This window comes from Bipolaris zeicola, assembly GCF_000523435.1.
Source record: "Bipolaris zeicola 26-R-13 unplaced genomic scaffold scaffold_159, whole genome shotgun sequence".
NCBI classification, from domain to species: domain Eukaryota; kingdom Fungi; phylum Ascomycota; class Dothideomycetes; order Pleosporales; family Pleosporaceae; genus Bipolaris; species Bipolaris zeicola.
The window spans coordinates 43,152-60,968 of NW_006912208.1; the positions used below are offsets into that span (position 1 = coordinate 43,152).

General features: G+C 51.9%; 7 protein-coding genes across 7 annotated transcripts; 3 read left to right on the forward strand and 4 right to left on the reverse strand.

Annotated features, from left to right (window-relative positions):
- Positions 1–1,145: 1,145 nt before the first annotated feature.
- COCCADRAFT_7424 (uncharacterized protein) lies at positions 1,146–2,251 on the reverse strand (the record flags this gene model as incomplete). The annotated part of the gene is made up of 3 exons (XM_007716939.1): positions 1,146–1,696; positions 1,753–2,186; positions 2,238–2,251. 3 exons carry the CDS (start codon positions 2,249–2,251, stop codon positions 1,146–1,148), a joined length of 999 nt encoding a protein of 332 aa, XP_007715129.1.
- An 869-nt stretch (positions 2,252–3,120) lies between these two features.
- Positions 3,121–6,227, reverse strand: COCCADRAFT_103630 (uncharacterized protein; the record flags this gene model as incomplete). Its single annotated transcript, XM_007716961.1, has 4 exons — positions 3,121–4,150; positions 4,200–4,387; positions 4,438–6,008; positions 6,059–6,227. 4 exons carry the CDS (start codon positions 6,225–6,227, stop codon positions 3,121–3,123), a joined length of 2,958 nt encoding a protein of 985 aa, XP_007715151.1.
- Positions 6,228–6,701: 474 nt separating this feature from the next.
- On the reverse strand, positions 6,702–8,489 carry COCCADRAFT_7426 (uncharacterized protein; the record flags this gene model as incomplete). The annotated part of the gene is made up of 8 exons (XM_007716940.1): positions 6,702–6,793; positions 6,843–7,100; positions 7,152–7,703; positions 7,760–8,099; positions 8,152–8,179; positions 8,233–8,292; positions 8,352–8,376; positions 8,444–8,489. The coding sequence occupies 8 exons, from the start codon at positions 8,487–8,489 to the stop codon at positions 6,702–6,704; spliced, it is 1,401 nt and encodes a 466-aa protein (XP_007715130.1).
- Positions 8,490–8,970: 481 nt separating this feature from the next.
- On the reverse strand, positions 8,971–9,843 carry COCCADRAFT_7427 (uncharacterized protein; the record flags this gene model as incomplete). Its single annotated transcript, XM_007716941.1, has 3 exons — positions 8,971–9,066; positions 9,119–9,426; positions 9,480–9,843. 3 exons carry the CDS (start codon positions 9,841–9,843, stop codon positions 8,971–8,973), a joined length of 768 nt encoding a protein of 255 aa, XP_007715131.1.
- Positions 9,844–10,165: 322 nt separating this feature from the next.
- On the forward strand, positions 10,166–10,927 carry COCCADRAFT_103586 (uncharacterized protein; the record flags this gene model as incomplete). The annotated part of the gene is made up of 3 exons (XM_007716962.1): positions 10,166–10,249; positions 10,272–10,563; positions 10,614–10,927. 3 exons carry the CDS (start codon positions 10,166–10,168, stop codon positions 10,925–10,927), a joined length of 690 nt encoding a protein of 229 aa, XP_007715152.1.
- Positions 10,928–12,769: 1,842 nt separating this feature from the next.
- On the forward strand, positions 12,770–14,098 carry COCCADRAFT_103653 (uncharacterized protein; the record flags this gene model as incomplete). Its single annotated transcript, XM_007716963.1, has 4 exons — positions 12,770–12,849; positions 12,904–12,970; positions 13,023–13,106; positions 13,163–14,098. 4 exons carry the CDS (start codon positions 12,770–12,772, stop codon positions 14,096–14,098), a joined length of 1,167 nt encoding a protein of 388 aa, XP_007715153.1.
- A 752-nt stretch (positions 14,099–14,850) lies between these two features.
- Positions 14,851–17,205, forward strand: COCCADRAFT_7430 (uncharacterized protein; the record flags this gene model as incomplete). The annotated part of the gene is made up of 3 exons (XM_007716942.1): positions 14,851–14,940; positions 15,071–16,941; positions 16,992–17,205. The coding sequence occupies 3 exons, from the start codon at positions 14,851–14,853 to the stop codon at positions 17,203–17,205; spliced, it is 2,175 nt and encodes a 724-aa protein (XP_007715132.1).
- Positions 17,206–17,817: the final 612 nt, after the last annotated feature.

Sequence of the window (17,817 nt, forward strand, 5' to 3'; positions counted from 1 at the left end):
ATGGAGATGTGATACCCACGTTCCCCCTCCCCTCCCGATGACTGACTCTCCTTGCAGCATGGTTTCTTTTTTTTCGTGTACAGTCTGCGTAATTTTATTCTTTTTTTTTCGTTCTACTTCCAAAAAAATATACATAGCATATTTTATTAGACTGAACATGGATTAAACTGGAATACTGAACAGGGGGGAAACCTGTATCTATTTGCTCTACTTGCTTGAAGAAGAATATTATTCTGGCGAGAACAAGATGATGGTCTAAGTGAAATGACAAAAGGTATTGACGTTCAACGTTTAAATCACGAAGTATATCAAACACACAACAAACAGACGTTCCAAGACATTAACAATTGCTTGTATACCAACTAACCAGGGAAACAACGGTAGGCCCTCAAACCCCGCCATACCGTCCACACACGCAAAAAAAAACACGCAGCATGCTTTCTTTCCTCTTCCCTTGGCCGGCCACCTCATCCACTCATATATTAACGCCCATTTCATTACGCAAAACAAAACAAAACATGAAATCAATACCTGGGTATGATGCAAATCGACAAGCACACACCCCCCGACCCCCACCCAAACCAGAAGCTTCTCCAGTTCGACATTTCCCTCCAACTCTTCATCCTTCCTCCACCATGGGAAAAAAAATCCGAGAGATATCAAAAAAGACAAAGGAAAAGAAAAAGATCAAGGAGATTCGTGTCCCTAGAGAACTGATGAGTATTAAAGTACAAATCTGTAGAGAGAGGTCGTATGTGTTGTGGCATTGAGACTTCATGTGTAACCCCGCCCTAGTATTGTTTTCCTCCATTCCACTCTGTGAAGCTAATATACTTAGCCGCAGAAAGGGAATAGGGGAGAAAAACGGGGAAACCCGGCTTAGAAAAAGGGAGAGAGAAAAAAGAACGTCATGTACGGGGGACATGACTTCGAAGCGCAGGGCTGACGCGAACTGAGCGGGGGTTGGTCGGAATAGGTAACCGGACAAGAGTCGGAAACGGTTTGTTTGCGGTATCCAAGAACAAAAAAAAGTAAAAGAAGAAAAAGATGGTAGCGGGAATGGTTCGTGCGAAACCTGGCTCGGTACCACAAATTCGCATTACCAATTGATCTTCGCTCAGAACGGCGCTTGCTAGGCAAACGTTCTAGTGGAACCGAGGCGGAGTAACGGAACCGTTACCAGCGCCGTTTGGCTGGAACTCCATCTCGCGCTTCATCATGTCGAGGGTAGACGGGAAGTAAGGCTCGACACCATATGTCTTGAGGTAACTAGCCGTCTTCTCAATGCGCTTGATTTCGCGCTTGACGTCCCAGGCCTCGCCTTCGCCAAATCGGCGCTGCACGACATCGACCATGGTCTCGTCGAGGCGGTTGTAAAAGTCGCGACGCGCAGCAATGTCGCCAGCGTCGGCGCTGTCAATACCGCCGTGCGAGTTGAGGTTGCCGCCGAGCTTCAGGATGAGGTCGAAGGCATAGCGGGGTCCTGATGGTAGGAGCGTCAGGCGCTGGATGTCTGGCAGGAACTTCAACATGGCCGAGGCAAAGTGCGACGAGGATATGGAGTCGTTGAGATCGTCTTGCAGGCGGTGGAGATCAAAGTTGACAATGGTAATCTTGCGGTCGAGCTGGGCGTTGAGTGTGGGCGCAGCGTCAGCGGTGGTGGTGTCCATGATCTTTGCGATTGAGGCGGGGACATCTGGGAAATTGTCAGTACAGCGTCGGCGCGTTGCAGAGGAGGGCAACACAACATACCTGGTCGCAGGCCGCGCTTGTCAATCCAGTTGTGTACTTCGGCGCGCTGTTGCTCGAGCTGATCTACCCAGGCCTGCAGGTCGGCCAGCTGGCTCTCGAGCTGCTCAATCTTCTCAGTGTATGGCTGCACGGCCTGGTTGAAGGCAGCGGTGAGAAGATCGGGCATGCCGAGACCCATTGGGGTGGCATTGCTGGTAGATGGCACTGTCTGGGTTCGCATAGGCATGGCGTTGTGTGAAGTGGGAGCACTCTGAGCGTACGTGGGCTCCTGGGGCTGCTGTTGGCGGGGGTACATGTCCTGATCGTCGAGCGACAGCGGCTGACTGTGATGGGACTCTTTGCGACTAGATTCTGGGCGCTTATCTGCCTCGTAGTCGAATGACTGCGAGCGAGGGTTAGGTTCGTTTTCGACGTAGGAATTGGCCCTTGATCGCCTAGATTGGGTTAGCTTGCCGGGTTTGGCGGGTGAAGGGCGAGCGGGCTACCTTTTGAAGAACATTATGGGGGGAGAGGAGTTTGCGGCAGACAATGACAGTAGTCGGTGTTATAAGCTCGGAGGGAGGCGGGAAGCGAGATTGCGCCACGAGTGAAAAATAAGAGAAAGGTTGGGTTATTTGACGGCCTTGGATTGGCAGGAAAAGGGAGAGGTTGAAGCACTACGGCTGGGCGTGTGTCGTGTCGGGCGGCGGGTAGCGGATGGTGGTTGGGACGGCCCCTGTCCTTCGCAGAGGGCAGTCGATGACAGCAGTGCGCGCGCCCACGGCCACGCAGTGAGCAGGATGCTGCTAGCAGTAGCACGTCGCTGCTAACGTGACTAGGTAGCGGCACAGATAGTAGATAGGATGGGATACCGTGGACAGAGAGACGCCCGTTTGCGAAAGGACGGTGAGCTTGCAAGTTGCGCGCATGCAAAAGGAATTGGGTTCCGAACCAGAACACATCATCACCACGCTGGTGGAGCCGAACGCTTGCCCAGCCTCTCCCAGCCTCGCTCCAGGCCGCCCATGCCGCTTATCCACCCATGCCACGCTCTCCTGACCCATCCGCTACTCCATTTAGAGCACGTACGCGGGCGCGAAACACTATCCACGTCCCCGTTTCGGCAGTCCATGTTGCGCCATCACGCTGGCCGTGCAGCCGACAATCGACAAGACCCCGCGTGGGGTCCACGTCACCTGACCCCTCCCCCTCAACAGCCACTGTTGCCCAGCAACGCCACACCACCTCAACAACGTCCATAGTCGTTGACATTGAAAAAAAGTAATATCTTGGTACTCGCGCTCGGCCTATCTATCTGGTCTGAGCGCCGTGTTTGGCGCCCCGTTGCTTCTGCCCGCGCTCTGCATACAAGCCATACCACGGTACCGACTACGCCGCCTTTCCCTTGCCCTTAGCCTCCCCCGCCTTCTTCCCCCCAAACTCTACGCCCCGGATCGTCCATTCGCTATAAATCTCCAATCCAGACACAAAAACACCAAGCAGACTAGCAATCACAAAGTGGCTAATCGTAGTCCCAATGTCCAGCCAGCTGCCCTCGTCCTTGACCATGTAGAAGAAACTCAACGTCATGACATCGCTAACTGCCATGACTACCATGAAGAGCGCAGAAGGCGCCACGCCCAAGCCACGGTTCAAAAGTCCAAAGTTTGCCGACAGCACCGCAAATGGAGCCATCAGCTTGAGCATGAGCAGCGCTCCCTGGGAAAAGGGATCGAAAATGGGTATCAACCGGTACACTGCCTCTAGAGAAAACGACGATACTGACGCAATGTTGGATGCGCTGAAAAAGGCTGACTGAATGAAGAAGATGAAGAAGAGAGCTGTGCGTGCGTCGGCGAGCGTCAATGGCCTGTATTCTCCCTTTTGGACGGACTTGAGGCGCTCGACAGCCGCGTCCTTGGTTGGCTTGGCCGGATCAGATGTAGTGACTGCTGTTGATGGATTGCCTGTGCTGTGCAAGTGGACTTGATGCTCAAGGCTCATCCAGCTAAACAGACACATGCAAAAGGCAAAGTAGAAGAGCCCTTCATACGAGATGGACAGGATGATAAATGTCGGCGCGAATTGGAGAAAGATGACGACAAGGCGATGCACATAATGGCTATTGGGGTATAGACCGTGCAGCTGTGGGACAAAAAGAGAGGCCGCAAGCGTCGCTCGTCCCATTGTGAGCACGCCATAGGGGATTCCCTCACGTGCTTGTAGGTAGCCGATGCTGCTCTTAGTGACAATCATGGAAAGCAAGACAAGGCCGAGTTGGATGCCGAGGATGGTGCGCGACTTGTTGTTGAGCTCATGAGATGCAAGCTCAGACTCTGATTTGGAGCCTGCAACCAGGTTCCTTTCGAAGAGCAGGTAGAGTGCACCCACAGCGAACATCAGTGCTCCCCCGAGTAGACTGTACATGTCAGCAGCCGAACAAGACCGGGCAATATTGTTTCACATACATCAGACGCACATCCTCTGCCTTGATTGCAGGCAGCAATGTGAAAGCACTCATAGCTACACATGACAACACCCATGACACGACTGTTGCCATGTTCTTACGCATGAAATCTTGACCGTAGATAGCTGGCCAGCATGTTGCCAGCAAATAGCAGCCTGTATAAATCTCCCGAACGAAATAACTTTGAACCTGTTCCATGTCAGTACAAAGTGCTCGGTGTCACCAACTATTCCACATACAAGAGCCTCAAGGAGACCGAAGAATCCCAGTGTCGCCAGCACAAGCTTCGCAACATCAGCACCAGAGTTGAGATGACCCAACAAGATCTTGCTTCCTTTGACAAGTGACAATCTCTGGGCATATATTTCCTCCCAGAACAAGACTGGGAAGAATGCATAGGCATAATAGACAATGGGTGATTGCTGCTTCAGCAGAACGCCATAGAGTGTAACAAGCACTGAGGAGAATACTATCATGCTCGGAATCGTCCGCTGTGTCGGCACCTCCTCTGTCAGAACATGAAGATGAATCACTGTAGTAACAGCAAAGACCATCCAGCCAACATAGCCAGCAGTTACTAGTGTTCGCAGGAACAACCAGTCATACGTCTGCAGATAGCGCAGACCCTCGAGGCCAAGGTCAATTAGATCGTACGTCTGACGAATAGCCTGCTCGGCATTACCTTGGTCAATCGCCGCCTGTATCTCTGACACGCGATGCTCAACCGAGTGCGCTTCATCGCCAAGGCCAGAAAAGGGCTTGTACTTTAGTGTTGTAGACTTCTTCACCTCCTCCTTGACATGGTACATTTCCAAAATCTCTTTGGCATTGATAAGGAGCGCTTCAGCCTTTGACTTCATATCCGTGTCAAGGTACGAAAGAGGCAAAACACCAACAGAATTAGTTGGAAAGTCGAGTCCAACAAGGTACGCCATCAAGGCCGCCACATCAGCCTGGTCAACGTCATGTCGCTCGATTTCATCCAGATTCCAGTCCGATGAGAATTCAGTGTGCCCTCTGGCAACACCTGACGTGTTCCTCACTGGTGGTGCAATACCAGCACCCCATGTTATCAGGGGTGTGCGTGTATTATCCGGATGTCCATCACCATGACTACCCCAATCGCTCATGCCGTGATCGGCCGTGAAGATGAAGGCTGTCTTGTCGTCGGCGTAGAAATCTTCGATAAGTTGCGTGATTCTCTGCACCCCTCGGTCCACAATTTGTAGATTGTGCAGGTACTGCCATGAGTACGGTCTGTGTATATGGCCCGTCGTGTCAAGTCCTAGCAGGTGCAAGAAGAATACATTCTTCTCCTTTCGTAGCTCAGCATCCAATGTCGCATTCGTTTTTGCGTCAGCAAAGAGCTTCTCAACACGTTCAAAGACCCATTCGTCCAGTGCCCAGGCGTCTTTTGACGAATCCTCGTCCTCAGCGGCATAACAGTATGCATCCACTCTTCCTGGAACTGCTCCCGCTTCGAACATGGGAAGGATGTCGGGACTGCCCCAGCTCCATGTATGTCTACTTCGGTTGAAGACGCTGTCGAAGTTGACTGGGTTGAGCTTCCATCCTGTTGTGACAGCAGAAACATCCTCGTACAAGCCTGCAATGAGCGCAACATGCCCGGGACGCGATTCCGTGGGGACACGAGTATGCGAGACACCAAAAGTGCCTTTTTCTAAAACACGAGAGCGAAGGAACGGAGCGAGGGGACGAGGGGTGTCTACGTCGTCTGCGAGAGCGGCCGGCGGATTGGGGTCAGGGTTGGGAAACGATTGAAATGCTTTATCCGCGCGGAGACCATCGCCTGGCATATGGTTAGCCTGTCAACTGTTGCATAAAGACGATGCATCTCACCAACAAATAGTACCAATCGCTTTGCGGGAGCTTCTTGCGTCTCCACGCGGTGTTCGCGCATGCCATGGACAATAGGGCTGACAAAGTAAATTGAGAAGCAAGAATATATGTACGTCAAATGGAACACTACCGCAATAAGCAGGAACGCATACCGCCTGAATTGCGACATTGTGAATGAGTGTAGAGAAAGAAGGAGGCGCGCCTCGAGGACACGTTTTGTTGCGACGCGACCCGGTACTCAGTACTCAGATGGTTGACGCTCTACGATGTTGTCCCTGCCAAGAGTTTACGTACGTCGTCATGGAAAGGAGACAGACCCACGTTGCCCCTCGTTCCCGCTGCCAGACAAGTCAAACACGCATTTCACATTGTGGACACTATTCGTCAATCAACCGGTCTACTGCGATCCCCTGTGCCATGGGTGATCAACGGAACAGCAAGGTTGGCGCTGTGTCGCCCAAATAGGAAATACCGAGCTTGAGCTCCGCACAAGCGACTGCATCTCATTTCGTACGGATCACTTGATTGTTATGAATGCATGTCATTGCTACCAAACCTCCCACAGCAAAACCTCAAAGTATCTGGCAAAGCGACCGATTGCTGCTTGTGTGGGCATTTATCCATCATACACCAAGCCTCTTGTTTATTCTTCGACGTTGAAGTTTGCACCTTCCCTAAGGCCCTCAACAACGAGCTCCTGGCCTTCTGCACGCTTGTAAATATCCTTGATATCATCTGGTACCATGTTAGCATTGCTGAATCGTGTTGAAGTGACGCGTCTTACCAGTCGTTGTCTCGAAGTGGCTCGTGGCATCGTAGCTCTTTGACAAAAAGATGTTGTCATTAGCACCACTCTCAATTGGCTCGTAGAGAGGGATAGCTGGTCCCATGAACTTCTCCTCAATTGATCCAAGGCGGTCGAGACCTGGCTGAAGCTCAAGGTGGTGGTTGCTGTCACCCTCAGCAATAGTGGAAACAATGGCAATGTAGTATCCCTTGGGGCAGACGTTGTGTGCAGATGAAACGACCGCAACGTAGATATCTAGAAGAAATGTTAGCGTTTGTTTCTGCAAGCCAGCTATTCTTCACATACCATGCTTACGTCCGACCTGGGACTGGGGAATAATCAGTTGCAGGGAATCGGCATCCGATGTGTTGGGAACGGGGTGGTTGAGAATGCAAATGGCCTTGAGCAGGTGTCCGGTAACACGGGCCTTGCTGGGGAAGTATGAAGGGTCGGCGAGGATCTTGCCTGCCTTGGTCTCAAACTTCATACCGTCGCCAGGAACATCCTTCTCCTTCATGGTGGCCTTGATGCCAACAACCTTGCCGCCCTCGTAAATGAACTCATCTACGTCGGTGTTGAGCATGTAGGTACCACCATAGATGGCAGAGAGACGAGCAAAACCCTGAGGAAGTTCTCCGAGACCGTACAGAGGGTAGATGTATGGCGACTTTCCATATCGTGCCATGGAGTTTACATACAGCCTGATGCGCTGGATGGCATCTTCTGCTGCACCCTTCTGCTCAATGTAGTCGTCGGTTGGGTAAAGAGCCATAGAGTGGCCAACGAAATCGCGAGTGGAGGGCTCAAGACCAAATTTGTCATAGATATCCTTCATGGTGCTGTTCTTGACGTCCATGCCTATTGTATGTCAGTCATCCTGCTTCAAAAAACATTTCGTCCACAGAGAGTCATACCCTTGTGTGTGGCTGGGTCGTCCTCCTTGTAGCCACCAACCCACTCGAGGAAGTTCCTCGCTCGGCGCTTCTCGAAAAGACCCATAAGGGGCGATCGAAGAGCCTCACCGGCGTCTGAGGGGACCTTGGCAATGGTCGCCTTGCTGCCGTTGCCCTGCTGAACATAGCTGCCAGCAATTTGCTTGAAGTCGAGGTATTTGGTGACGTCGGTGGAAACGAGGATGTTGGTCAGTTCGCCGTTGGCCATGAGAAGCTTAGGGACGAGATCGATGTTCCAGTCATTGACGCGGCCATACTTCTTCCATGGCTCACCCTCGGTCCGGCCGTATCGCTTGAAGAGCTAAACGACGTGTCAGTGAGTTGAGTGATGGTTATTGTCCTTGGATACGTACTGCCTCGATGTTCAGCGATGCTGCCTCACTGTGTGGTGTCAGCTTTAGTTCCCCTCAACAGCGTCGACCAGCGCCACGTACCCTCCGTAGTGGTCATTGCGATCAATGTGGAGCACCTTCTTGCCCTTTACACTAAGCACACTGCAAGGATATCGTCAGCCCGTGTCCGGTTTTGCTTTTTGTCGGGGTGCTTGTGTTACCCTGAAAGCACACATTCGGTGAGACCTGGAGGATGGTTAGCTGCGTTGGCCTGCGTGTTGGGTAGGCGGGGTAATGTGGAATGGCAACGCACCTGTTCCCAGGACCACGACGTCGTATTCTGGAGCAATTTCTTCCATGGCTGAATGAGGAGAGTTGTGAGGATAGGGGTGGTTTGCAGACTGCAGTAGAAGAAGTCCACTAGAAGGCGCGTGGGTAGGTCGACTGAGGGCGGTGAGGTGGATGTGGGGTTGGAGCTCTTTGGGAAGCGCCTCGCCAATCTGGTCGAGTTGTTTGTGCTAGCACTACTTTCATAACTCAACGCGTTTGGTATATGCTACGCTAGTGCTGTTCACTATCTGACACCATGCAAGACGAAATGCAGAATAACCAGGCTGTCTTGACTGCTGGACGAGCCTTTACTTGTACATTTGCACGGTGAACCCTTGTTTATCGCCGCCCGAGGATCTTGCATATACCCCGTACTGATTATAGTCGCATATATGTACCATCATTGTCCCCAGCATGCCAAATAGATGTGCAGAACCCGTCCGAGTGCACGCTAGCTCGGTGAATTTGGTAGCAATAAGGACATCCGGGCCGTTTTCAAACGTGCAGCATTCATCTCGACTCTGCTATCGTCTTATCCTTCCCAGGCTCCTCGCTCGTCGAGGCAGCTTGAGCCTCATATGGTGCATCGTCAGCTTCTAGCGGATCCTGGAGAGGTTGTCAGCACCATGCGTCAGATTGCGTCGAGGGGCAAACTCACATATGGCGGTTGTGTGTATTGTGGGCCATCCGTCCTTGACAAATCAATGTCTGGATCACGCTGTGCCAAAGCATATGCCTCTTGATACGCCTGGTGCCTCTCAGCCAGCGTATCCAAGATTGCCTTCATCGTCTCCTGCACTGTCTTGTCGCGCCCTTGATTCTCATAGTCGCCATAGCCAGCATTGAGGCGCTTCCGCTCAATCTTCTCCGTCGCAAGGCGATTTCGCTCCTTGACGCATACCCACCACAGCTGGTGGAGGGCATCCCAATCTCGACTACGCAGCTCGCCGACAGTCCACGCTCTGCCTGTGTCTCCGTCAGCTACCGCCTCGCTCGCCATGAAGCCAACTGCTGCATACCATGCCTCTGCTCGTCGACTGGTGTCTGCAGCAGTTTTTGGTCCTTGAAGAAGCCCCATAGTCCATGGTCTGGGGTGCCTGTAATTTTGTGTTCGATTGGTACCGGCTTTGGTAATTGCTGGTTCTCAAAATCTTTTTGTCTGACCGACAGTGTTTGCCGTGGCCGCAGGGCTGTTGCCCTCACCGCAGACACGCCTCTGATTTTGTTGTTGTCCCTCTTCCGCCATTGCGGTGACGTCGAAAAGCAGGCCCTGGAGCCGTTGTGCGCGCATTGGGTCGAGGGGACGAGAAAGGCGAGGACAGCGTCGGATGGCGTCGACGCCAAACCGGGTCGTAGCAGTCGTGCAGAGGGCATCGTCGCCATGGCGTTGGTGTGGGCTGTGCTTGCCGACAGATGGGCGCAGCAAAGTTGCAGCTGGAAAATGCGACTGGGGTCTGCAGCTAGCGTGCCCAGCGCCCATGGATGGGATGGCCCAGTCAGCCGTCGGGGGTGTGTGATCCCCCATAGATATAAAGAGAAGCCACCCCCGCCCTCCTATTCTGCTCCTCACCAAACCTCGCGCTCATCACCCCGTGTTGGGCGCCCTCCGATAGTTTCCAATTTCATTTGACGAATTCTTCGATTTCACCAGCGGGTACCAGGACCCGCACTACAACATCTCAACATGCAATATACCTCTGCCACCATGCAGTTCGGCTTTACCCGACCCTTCCGCCTGTTCTGGCAACCCTCTAGATTCACTGTTGCCATCAAGCCTCCATGGACTACAGTCTGCTGATTGGCAACTTGAGCCTTCTTATTCCGCTCCTCAAGACAACAACCATTTGATCGACACTTCTTCCCTTCTGGCCAGCTCTTCCGCCTCGACCGGCAACCTTATCGTACCGGACGCCTCTCTTTATCCCGCTACTGATTTCAACCTCTTCCCTACTGGTGATTCGCCGTATCTTGGTCATGATTTCCAACTGTTTCCCCAAGGCCCTGCTTCACTTTCTACTGCTGGAGATACTATTGATACGCTTGCTATGGCTCAAAGCATGAAACTTCCCAACAACATGGACACGGCAGCGCAAATGAGCAGAGGTAAGAGTTGCTTCACGACGCATTGAGTGATCAGTGTCTGATTTGTATAGATGCCTCTCAGTCTGGTTCTTCTTGGACAAGCCACAAGGATCGGAGCTCGTCATCTCCTGAGCACGTTTCTTCATTCAAGACATCGTCTACTAAGAGCAGTCCTGTGGTGCAAGAGCCCGCTTCGCGTATTGAGAAGCGAAAAGCCAACACACTTGCTGCCCGTCGTTACCGCCAGAAGCGAGTTGATCAAATGAGTACTCTGGAAGCTGAACTGAAAGAGATCAAGGCCGAACGGGATGAGCTCAAGGTCCGCAATGCCAGGCTTGAAGGCGAGGTGGAAACTCTCCGTGCTCTTCTTCGTGCGCAAAAGTAATGGTGCATTGGCAGATGAGCAAAAGGGGTGGGCTCTGACCTTATGGGTGGGACATGGTCGGTTCGTGGACTCTTGTAACGTGTCTATGTGCATGTAATACAATTCAATTCTTTATCTACGAAGACTACGAATGATGGCGAAGACTTATACAGGTGGCAGTCTTTGGTGCAACAGTCGTTGCCAGCATCATATCTACTCATAATGACAAAGGATGAAGGGCATGGTTGAAAATCACGATGAGGTCTAGGCAAGTTGGGCGCAGCGTAATTCGGTGGGGTAGTCATGGAACGCTCAAGGCTTACGCCCTGCTTGATGTGAGGCATTTCCTCTGACATGTCAGCTTCCGTGGCGCACTCAGATATGTGCACTGAATTCTCCTGTTACATACTAGGCCTATACTCACCATGTGAGGCTTCGCTCTTGTCCACAGCCAGGCATTCGGCAGTGCTTCGCTGCATGGTACTATATTCAGACCCACCTGGCTGTCCAATCAAACAGCAGTATAGTGAGTCATTCTCACTCACGATGCATACAGCTAGCGCTAGGCTTTTAGTGGCTTGCCTTACAGCCACACTCCACGACCTACCGTCTGCATATGTACATGCTCATATACACCTCCACTACTCGCATATCCTCTTCGTAGTCTTGCGCTGTGCCTTGCGCCCTACAGCGACCGTGGGCACTTGACGTCACTATCCGCCCGCAGCTTGGACCTCGGCTCCTCCGCATTCCTGTCCAAACAACTGTGACAACAACGGTAGTTACACCCAATTTCGGCCCAACTCTAGCGAGCTGCACAGCTCGAGGCGACCCCGCGCCCAGTAACTTGTTCTGTCAAAGTCTGCATCACGTTACGATGCTTTGATGAGATCAATTAAACAAAGGTCCTTTCCATGTCAGACTCTGCCGCTTCCAAGTACGCATGGCGTTCTCTAGCTAAATACTTACCTTGATTGCCGTGGGCCTCGACGAGGGGTCTCTTAGCCATGTATAACTATGTCTCGACGCGATTCATGGGCTGAGCTCACAGTACCGCTTGTAACAAGGTCAGTCAAGTTGCGCCTCAGATTGCTGGTCATTCAACCGCGTGCAACGCAGGTTTCAGCCTCACCGATCTCAAACATCTCGAACGCAACGTTGACGCCAGTCCACTGTCCCGTTGCCAAGTCTATCAGTTCATGCAGGCTCCCTGTTACATACCCGGATATATCCACTCAAGACCGTTGTCTAGCCCGTTTGTAGCTAGCAGACGTTTGGGACTTTCGCAATGCATCAGTTTTGTATCCCAGTTTGGAAATGGCCCCCGTTTTGTGACCCTACACCCTTTGTCGGGGGCCACACGGCAGCCCACTTTGTTTTTGCTTCTAGCGTATACAACTCAAATATTGCCAGGCCCCGGGCCGATCCTATGGGAATATGAGGTGGTTAGTAATATACCGGTTTCTAAACCCAGCCCTCCACGTTTTTCCGACCTCCTAGCCGCATCACGAACCTATCATGTCGCGTCAGGCACACCTGCGGATCGTTGCGCGTCGAGCCATGGCTTCCGTTCCGCTAGCACCATTCCCATGGCTGTATTGATAGTCTTACTTAGTCGGCACACGCAAGGGTCACGAAACGCTTTACGGAGCAGTATCTTCCGCTGGTGGAGAACCCGGGGAACCCTAAATCTTGGGGGCTCGCCCCCTATAGACCACGCCTGGTAGCCAACGCGTCCATGTTCATTGTTTGTTCTCATCATATCGTTCTCTCGGCGCGCATCTCTACCGTCGCCATTCTCGACTTGGCGCCGACCACAATCATCCCCTATCTCCAGGGAGCAGCGAGGAGGGCTAGACAAACATGTATTTACGCCCAGGATTCGTCGTGGTGATCGTTGGGGGAGTTCTGACAACAATATCAACAATTGTCGTGGCACTCCGGTGAGTTGATGTGACAATGACAGCTGTGATCCAAATCCTAATCAGCCGCTACAGATATTACTGCCGGTACTTTCTTGTCGGATCGCTCAGCGCAAGCGACCATCTCATGTTGGTCTCGCTAGTAAGGGTTTTCCAATGCCAAGTTCAAGGCCAGTGCTGATAAAGTTGACTAGGTCGTTGCATGGGGAACTTTCATAATCAACTACTACCAAGATGTGACGAGCAGTGGCTATCGACCCTCATACCTCCGTAGACCTGTAAGAAAAAGATTTCAACCAACCCCTCCGAGAACTGTTCTGACACATACGCTCAGGACAAAAGGCCAGAGATCGAGGGCTACGTGCTGGGAGTGCTCATCTCCTGGTGGGCCTACCGGTTCGTCTACGTTATAGGACTTGGCTTCGTTAAGCTCAGTATCCTCTTCTTCTACCGCTCCATTGCTGCCAACGTCACCTTTCGCCGAACCGTGTATGGCATGATGGGGTTTGTGGTGATGTACACATTTTCTGCGACCATTGCCGCAATCTTCCAATGCCAGAATCCAGCGAGCGCTTGGTCCACCACAAATTACTTTGCACAATTCGACCCCACCATCCAGAGAGAGCCTGCTGTATGCTGGGATCCAGTTCCGCTCTGGGTTTTTTCGTCGGCGTGCAACCTACTCACCGATATCATCCTCCTGTTGATGCCACTGCCGACGCTGTTGAGTCTCCGGATACCAATGGGCAAACGACTTGCATTGATTGGCATATTTTCCGTGGGATTGATGGCTATTGTTGCGTCTTCAGTACGCATGTGGGTCATGTACATGTGGGCTGAGTCTCCTTACAACTCTGCGCGCTACGGCGCGGATCTGCTCCTGTGGGGCCAGGTTGAGACCAACAGTGGCATTATATCTGCCTCTGTACCATTTCTCCGTCTTCTCTTCCGCAACAAGGAAAAGAAGCCACAACAGAACGGCACGCCACCGAAGATTTACGCGACTCCGCCAGAAGCCCGGCCACCAACGCCGCCAAAGGACGACGAGTACAGTCCACGCCAAGTGCCGGATGTGGAGATGTGGCCACTTGCAAACGAGAAGGGCCTTGACAGAGGAGAGTCTGTTGGTTTCATCACAATACACGAAAGATCGACGATAGCAAGAGAGTCGAATTGGGGCCCGTTCGTCACAATACCAGAGAGCTTGAGCTCGGATGGCAAGGATAGTCCACATCTGGGACCTCCGTTTTCGCCGCATAAGACGGCGTGAAGCAAATGAAATTTATTTTGTTCGGTTTATATGTAAGTAATGTTTATATGTGCATGTCCGGAACGAGGTATACGTGTCTTGATAAGAGCGGAAGTAGCTGGGCTACGGGGCCGTCACGCAGCTGATGATTTTTCGTGTATAATACGAACGCATATCAAAAATGTAATGATGTTAAATCTTGCCGGCATTGAAACTGATGGCGCCTTGTCTCGGCAAGGCTCGTTCCCGTGACCAAGAGGCGGGAGGAGGGTAGTTCCAACAGAACATGTTGCACAAGAGCGGCAGCATAAGCATGGGTGTGGAGATGGCGCCTTGCCGATCGGGGCTAACAGCCCTGAGGCGGACGCATCCATGCCATGTCAGACGCCGATCCTCACGCTGCCGGAATCTGGAGCGCAGCGGAGAGGTCACGTAGCCTATTTGCATGTGTCGTTAACGTCTGAAGCTTCACTGCCTGTCGTGCTCACAAGTACAAAACCCTTGTTCAACACAGCACACCATCCAACCGCCCGCTTCCCCACATGCCGGCATAAGAGCAATCACGCTGAAGCCCTCCTAGCTTGCCCACCGTGGCTTCCTCACGCCGTATCAACTGGTTCCTCGCCGCCGTCGCTCTCTTCATTGGCACCACCGCCATCCTGGCTTCGATTCGGCTCGGCGGGCGTGTACCTTCCATCCTGCAATACATCAAACCCCCTCCTTTGCGCAATCCCCTCTACACCCAGCCCTTTCGTCCCCTCACAAACTCCACCATGGCCCCGGCCCAGTACAAGAAGCCGCCTCAGCTGCCCCCCAAGTTCACTGCTACCAAGCAGAGCCTAGTCGATGATGCTAAGCGATTGGTATGTCGCCCTGTTTCTTAATCATGTCTTATTGCAGTTATTGTTGTTATTGTTGCTGTCGTCGTCGTCTTCGCTGCCTTGGTCCCTGCAGCACGTAATGCTTCGGATAGATGCTGACATGCGTCCCCAGATTGACAGATCACGCAGTGTCCAAGACAGCATTGTCCGCGATGTCAAGCCCGAAAGTGCAACCTTTGCCAACACAGTCCTCCCAATTGCCCGCGATGACAACAAAATGGCCATTGAATCGCATATTCTCGGCTTCTACAACGCCGTCTCGACCAGCAAGGAGCTACGTGACGCCTCGAGCGAGGTCGAACAGATGCTCGATGACTTTGGCATTGAATCATCCATGCGTGAGGACGTCTTCAATCTCGTTGATGCGGCGCTGAAGAAGGGCGAGAAGCTGGACCCTGAGTCGCAGCGGTTGCTGGAGAAGGACCACAAGTCCTTCATCCGCAATGGTCTGAACTTGCCTGCGGGCCCCAAGAGGGACCGGTTCAAGGAGATCAAGCAAAGGCTGAGTCAAATCAGCATCGCCTTCCAAAAGAACCTCAATGAGGAGAATGGAGGATTGTGGTTTACACCAGATGAGCTGCACGGTGTTCCCGAGGATGTTCTTTCTGGTCTCAAGAAGGGCGAGGGTGAGAATGAGGGCAAACTCTTCCTCACCTTCAAGTACCCCGACCTGTTCCCCACTCTCAAATACGCCACCAACCCAGAGACGCGAATGAAGGTCTTTGTCGCCAACGAGAACAAGTGCAACGACAACGTAGCGCTTTTCAGGGAGGCTATCCTCCTCCGTGACGAGGGAGCCCGTCTCCTTGGCTATGACAACCATGCGCAGTTCCGGATAGAAGACAAGATGGCAAAGACTCCCCAGACAGTCGACGACTTCCTCGGAGATTTGCGCAAGAGACTCGCACCAGGCGGTAAGAAGGAGATTGAGAAGCTGATCGAGCTCAAGAAGCAAGATGCCAAAGAGAATGGACTGACTGGTCCGTTGGTCGATGACTACTACCTATGGGATAATAGGTATTACGACCGCCTAATGTTGGAGAAGGACTACCAGCTCGATCACCAGGTCATTGCTGAATACTTCCCTCTGTCAACAACAATTCAGGGCATGCTGAAGATCTTCGAGGAGCTCTTCGGTCTAGTCTTTGTCGAGATTGTTGGCGAAGAAGACAGGGCTGCGCTTGCGGATGGCGGCAAGGGATCCGACATTGTTTGGCACGAAGATGTACAAATTTTCAGCGTTTGGGACGATGAAGGCGAAGGTGCTGGTTTCGTTGGTTACTTGTACCTTGATCTTTTCCCACGAGATGGCAAATACGGCCATGCAGCCAACTTCAACCTGCAGCCTGGCTACATTGACGAAAACGGCAAGCGACGCTACCCCGCCACTGCCCTCGTCTGCAACTTCTCCAAGCCTACGCAGAAGAAGCCTTCGCTACTGAAGCATGATGAAGTTGTCACTCTCTTTCACGAGCTTGGACATGGCATTCACGACCTGGTGTCTCGCACAACCTACTCTCGCTTCCACGGCACCAACACTGTCCGTGACTTTGTCGAGGCTCCGTCCCAGATGTTGGAGAACTGGTGCTGGACGCCCTCGCAGCTGCGTTCGCTGTCACACCACTACTCGTATCTCTCTCCCGAGTACGAGAAGGCGTATCTGGAATCGTCTGGCAAGGATTCAAAGCCTTCGGAGCAGATTCCTCAATCGCTCATTGCCAATCTCATCTCTACCAAGCACGTCAACGACGCCCTCTTCAACTTGAGGCAGTTGCACTTTGGTACTTTTGACATGGCTGTCCATGAACCTGCTAGCCATGAGGAGCTTGAGAAGATGGACATTACTGAGAAGTACAACAAACTGAGATACGAGATCAGTCAACTCAAGGGACCTGAGTCACTGGAGGGTGACAAGAAGGGTGACTGGCACTGGGGCAATGGAGAAGCTACCTTTGGTCACTTGATTGGTGGCTACGACGCCGGGTAAGTCATTACAACCCGTGTTGAAGAATAAAACATGCTAATGAACATAGATACTACGGCTACCTCTCCTCTCAAGTCTACTCTACGGACATGTTCTACACCGTATTCAAGTCCGACCCCATGAACGCCAAGGAAGGTCGTCGTTACCGCCACACTGTCCTTGAACGCGGTGGCTCACAGGAGGAGATGGACATCCTCGAGGAATTCCTTGGTCGCAAACCTCAAACCGAGGCTTTCTACAAGGAGTTGGGCATCTCGCAGTAAAGTTTGCGTGTTGCTATGGAATATCTTAGCAAGTTAAATGCAAGACACCTAGAGTAAAGAAATATCATAAATGTAAAAGATTTAAATCTCCATGACTGGTTCCGCGTAAGAAAAGAAATACTCACGTCTTACTTTTGTATAGTGAATGTTGCCAGTAGGTCAGATTGTGCTCCGTACCTGGGAGAGTGAAATCACCACCCGCAACCAGAGTTGTCCTAACTATTCGAATCACCTGAAAATTGTCCACGTAGCATCGTTAAAGGACCTACTATACGTCACCTATTTCTCCACACCCTTTCTTTTTTTTCTCCTCTAAACACAAACAACAACGTGCCATTCCCCATTTACGATTTTCGCTCGTTGGTAAAAAAAACCGGGTAAACGAATCAAATACGTCACACTTTCCTTTTTTGGCATCGGATATTATTTAGGGGTTTTTTGAAAAGAAATCTTTCCTAGCTAGTGAAGTTGGTAACGTGGTTCACAAGCGAATCGCTCACCCAAGCGAATCGCTCGCGCCCCACCAGCGCGACAACTTCAACACATTATCACAGACTTTTATTACAGTTAATAAACTATTACAATATACTAAATTAATTATCAGAGTCGCTA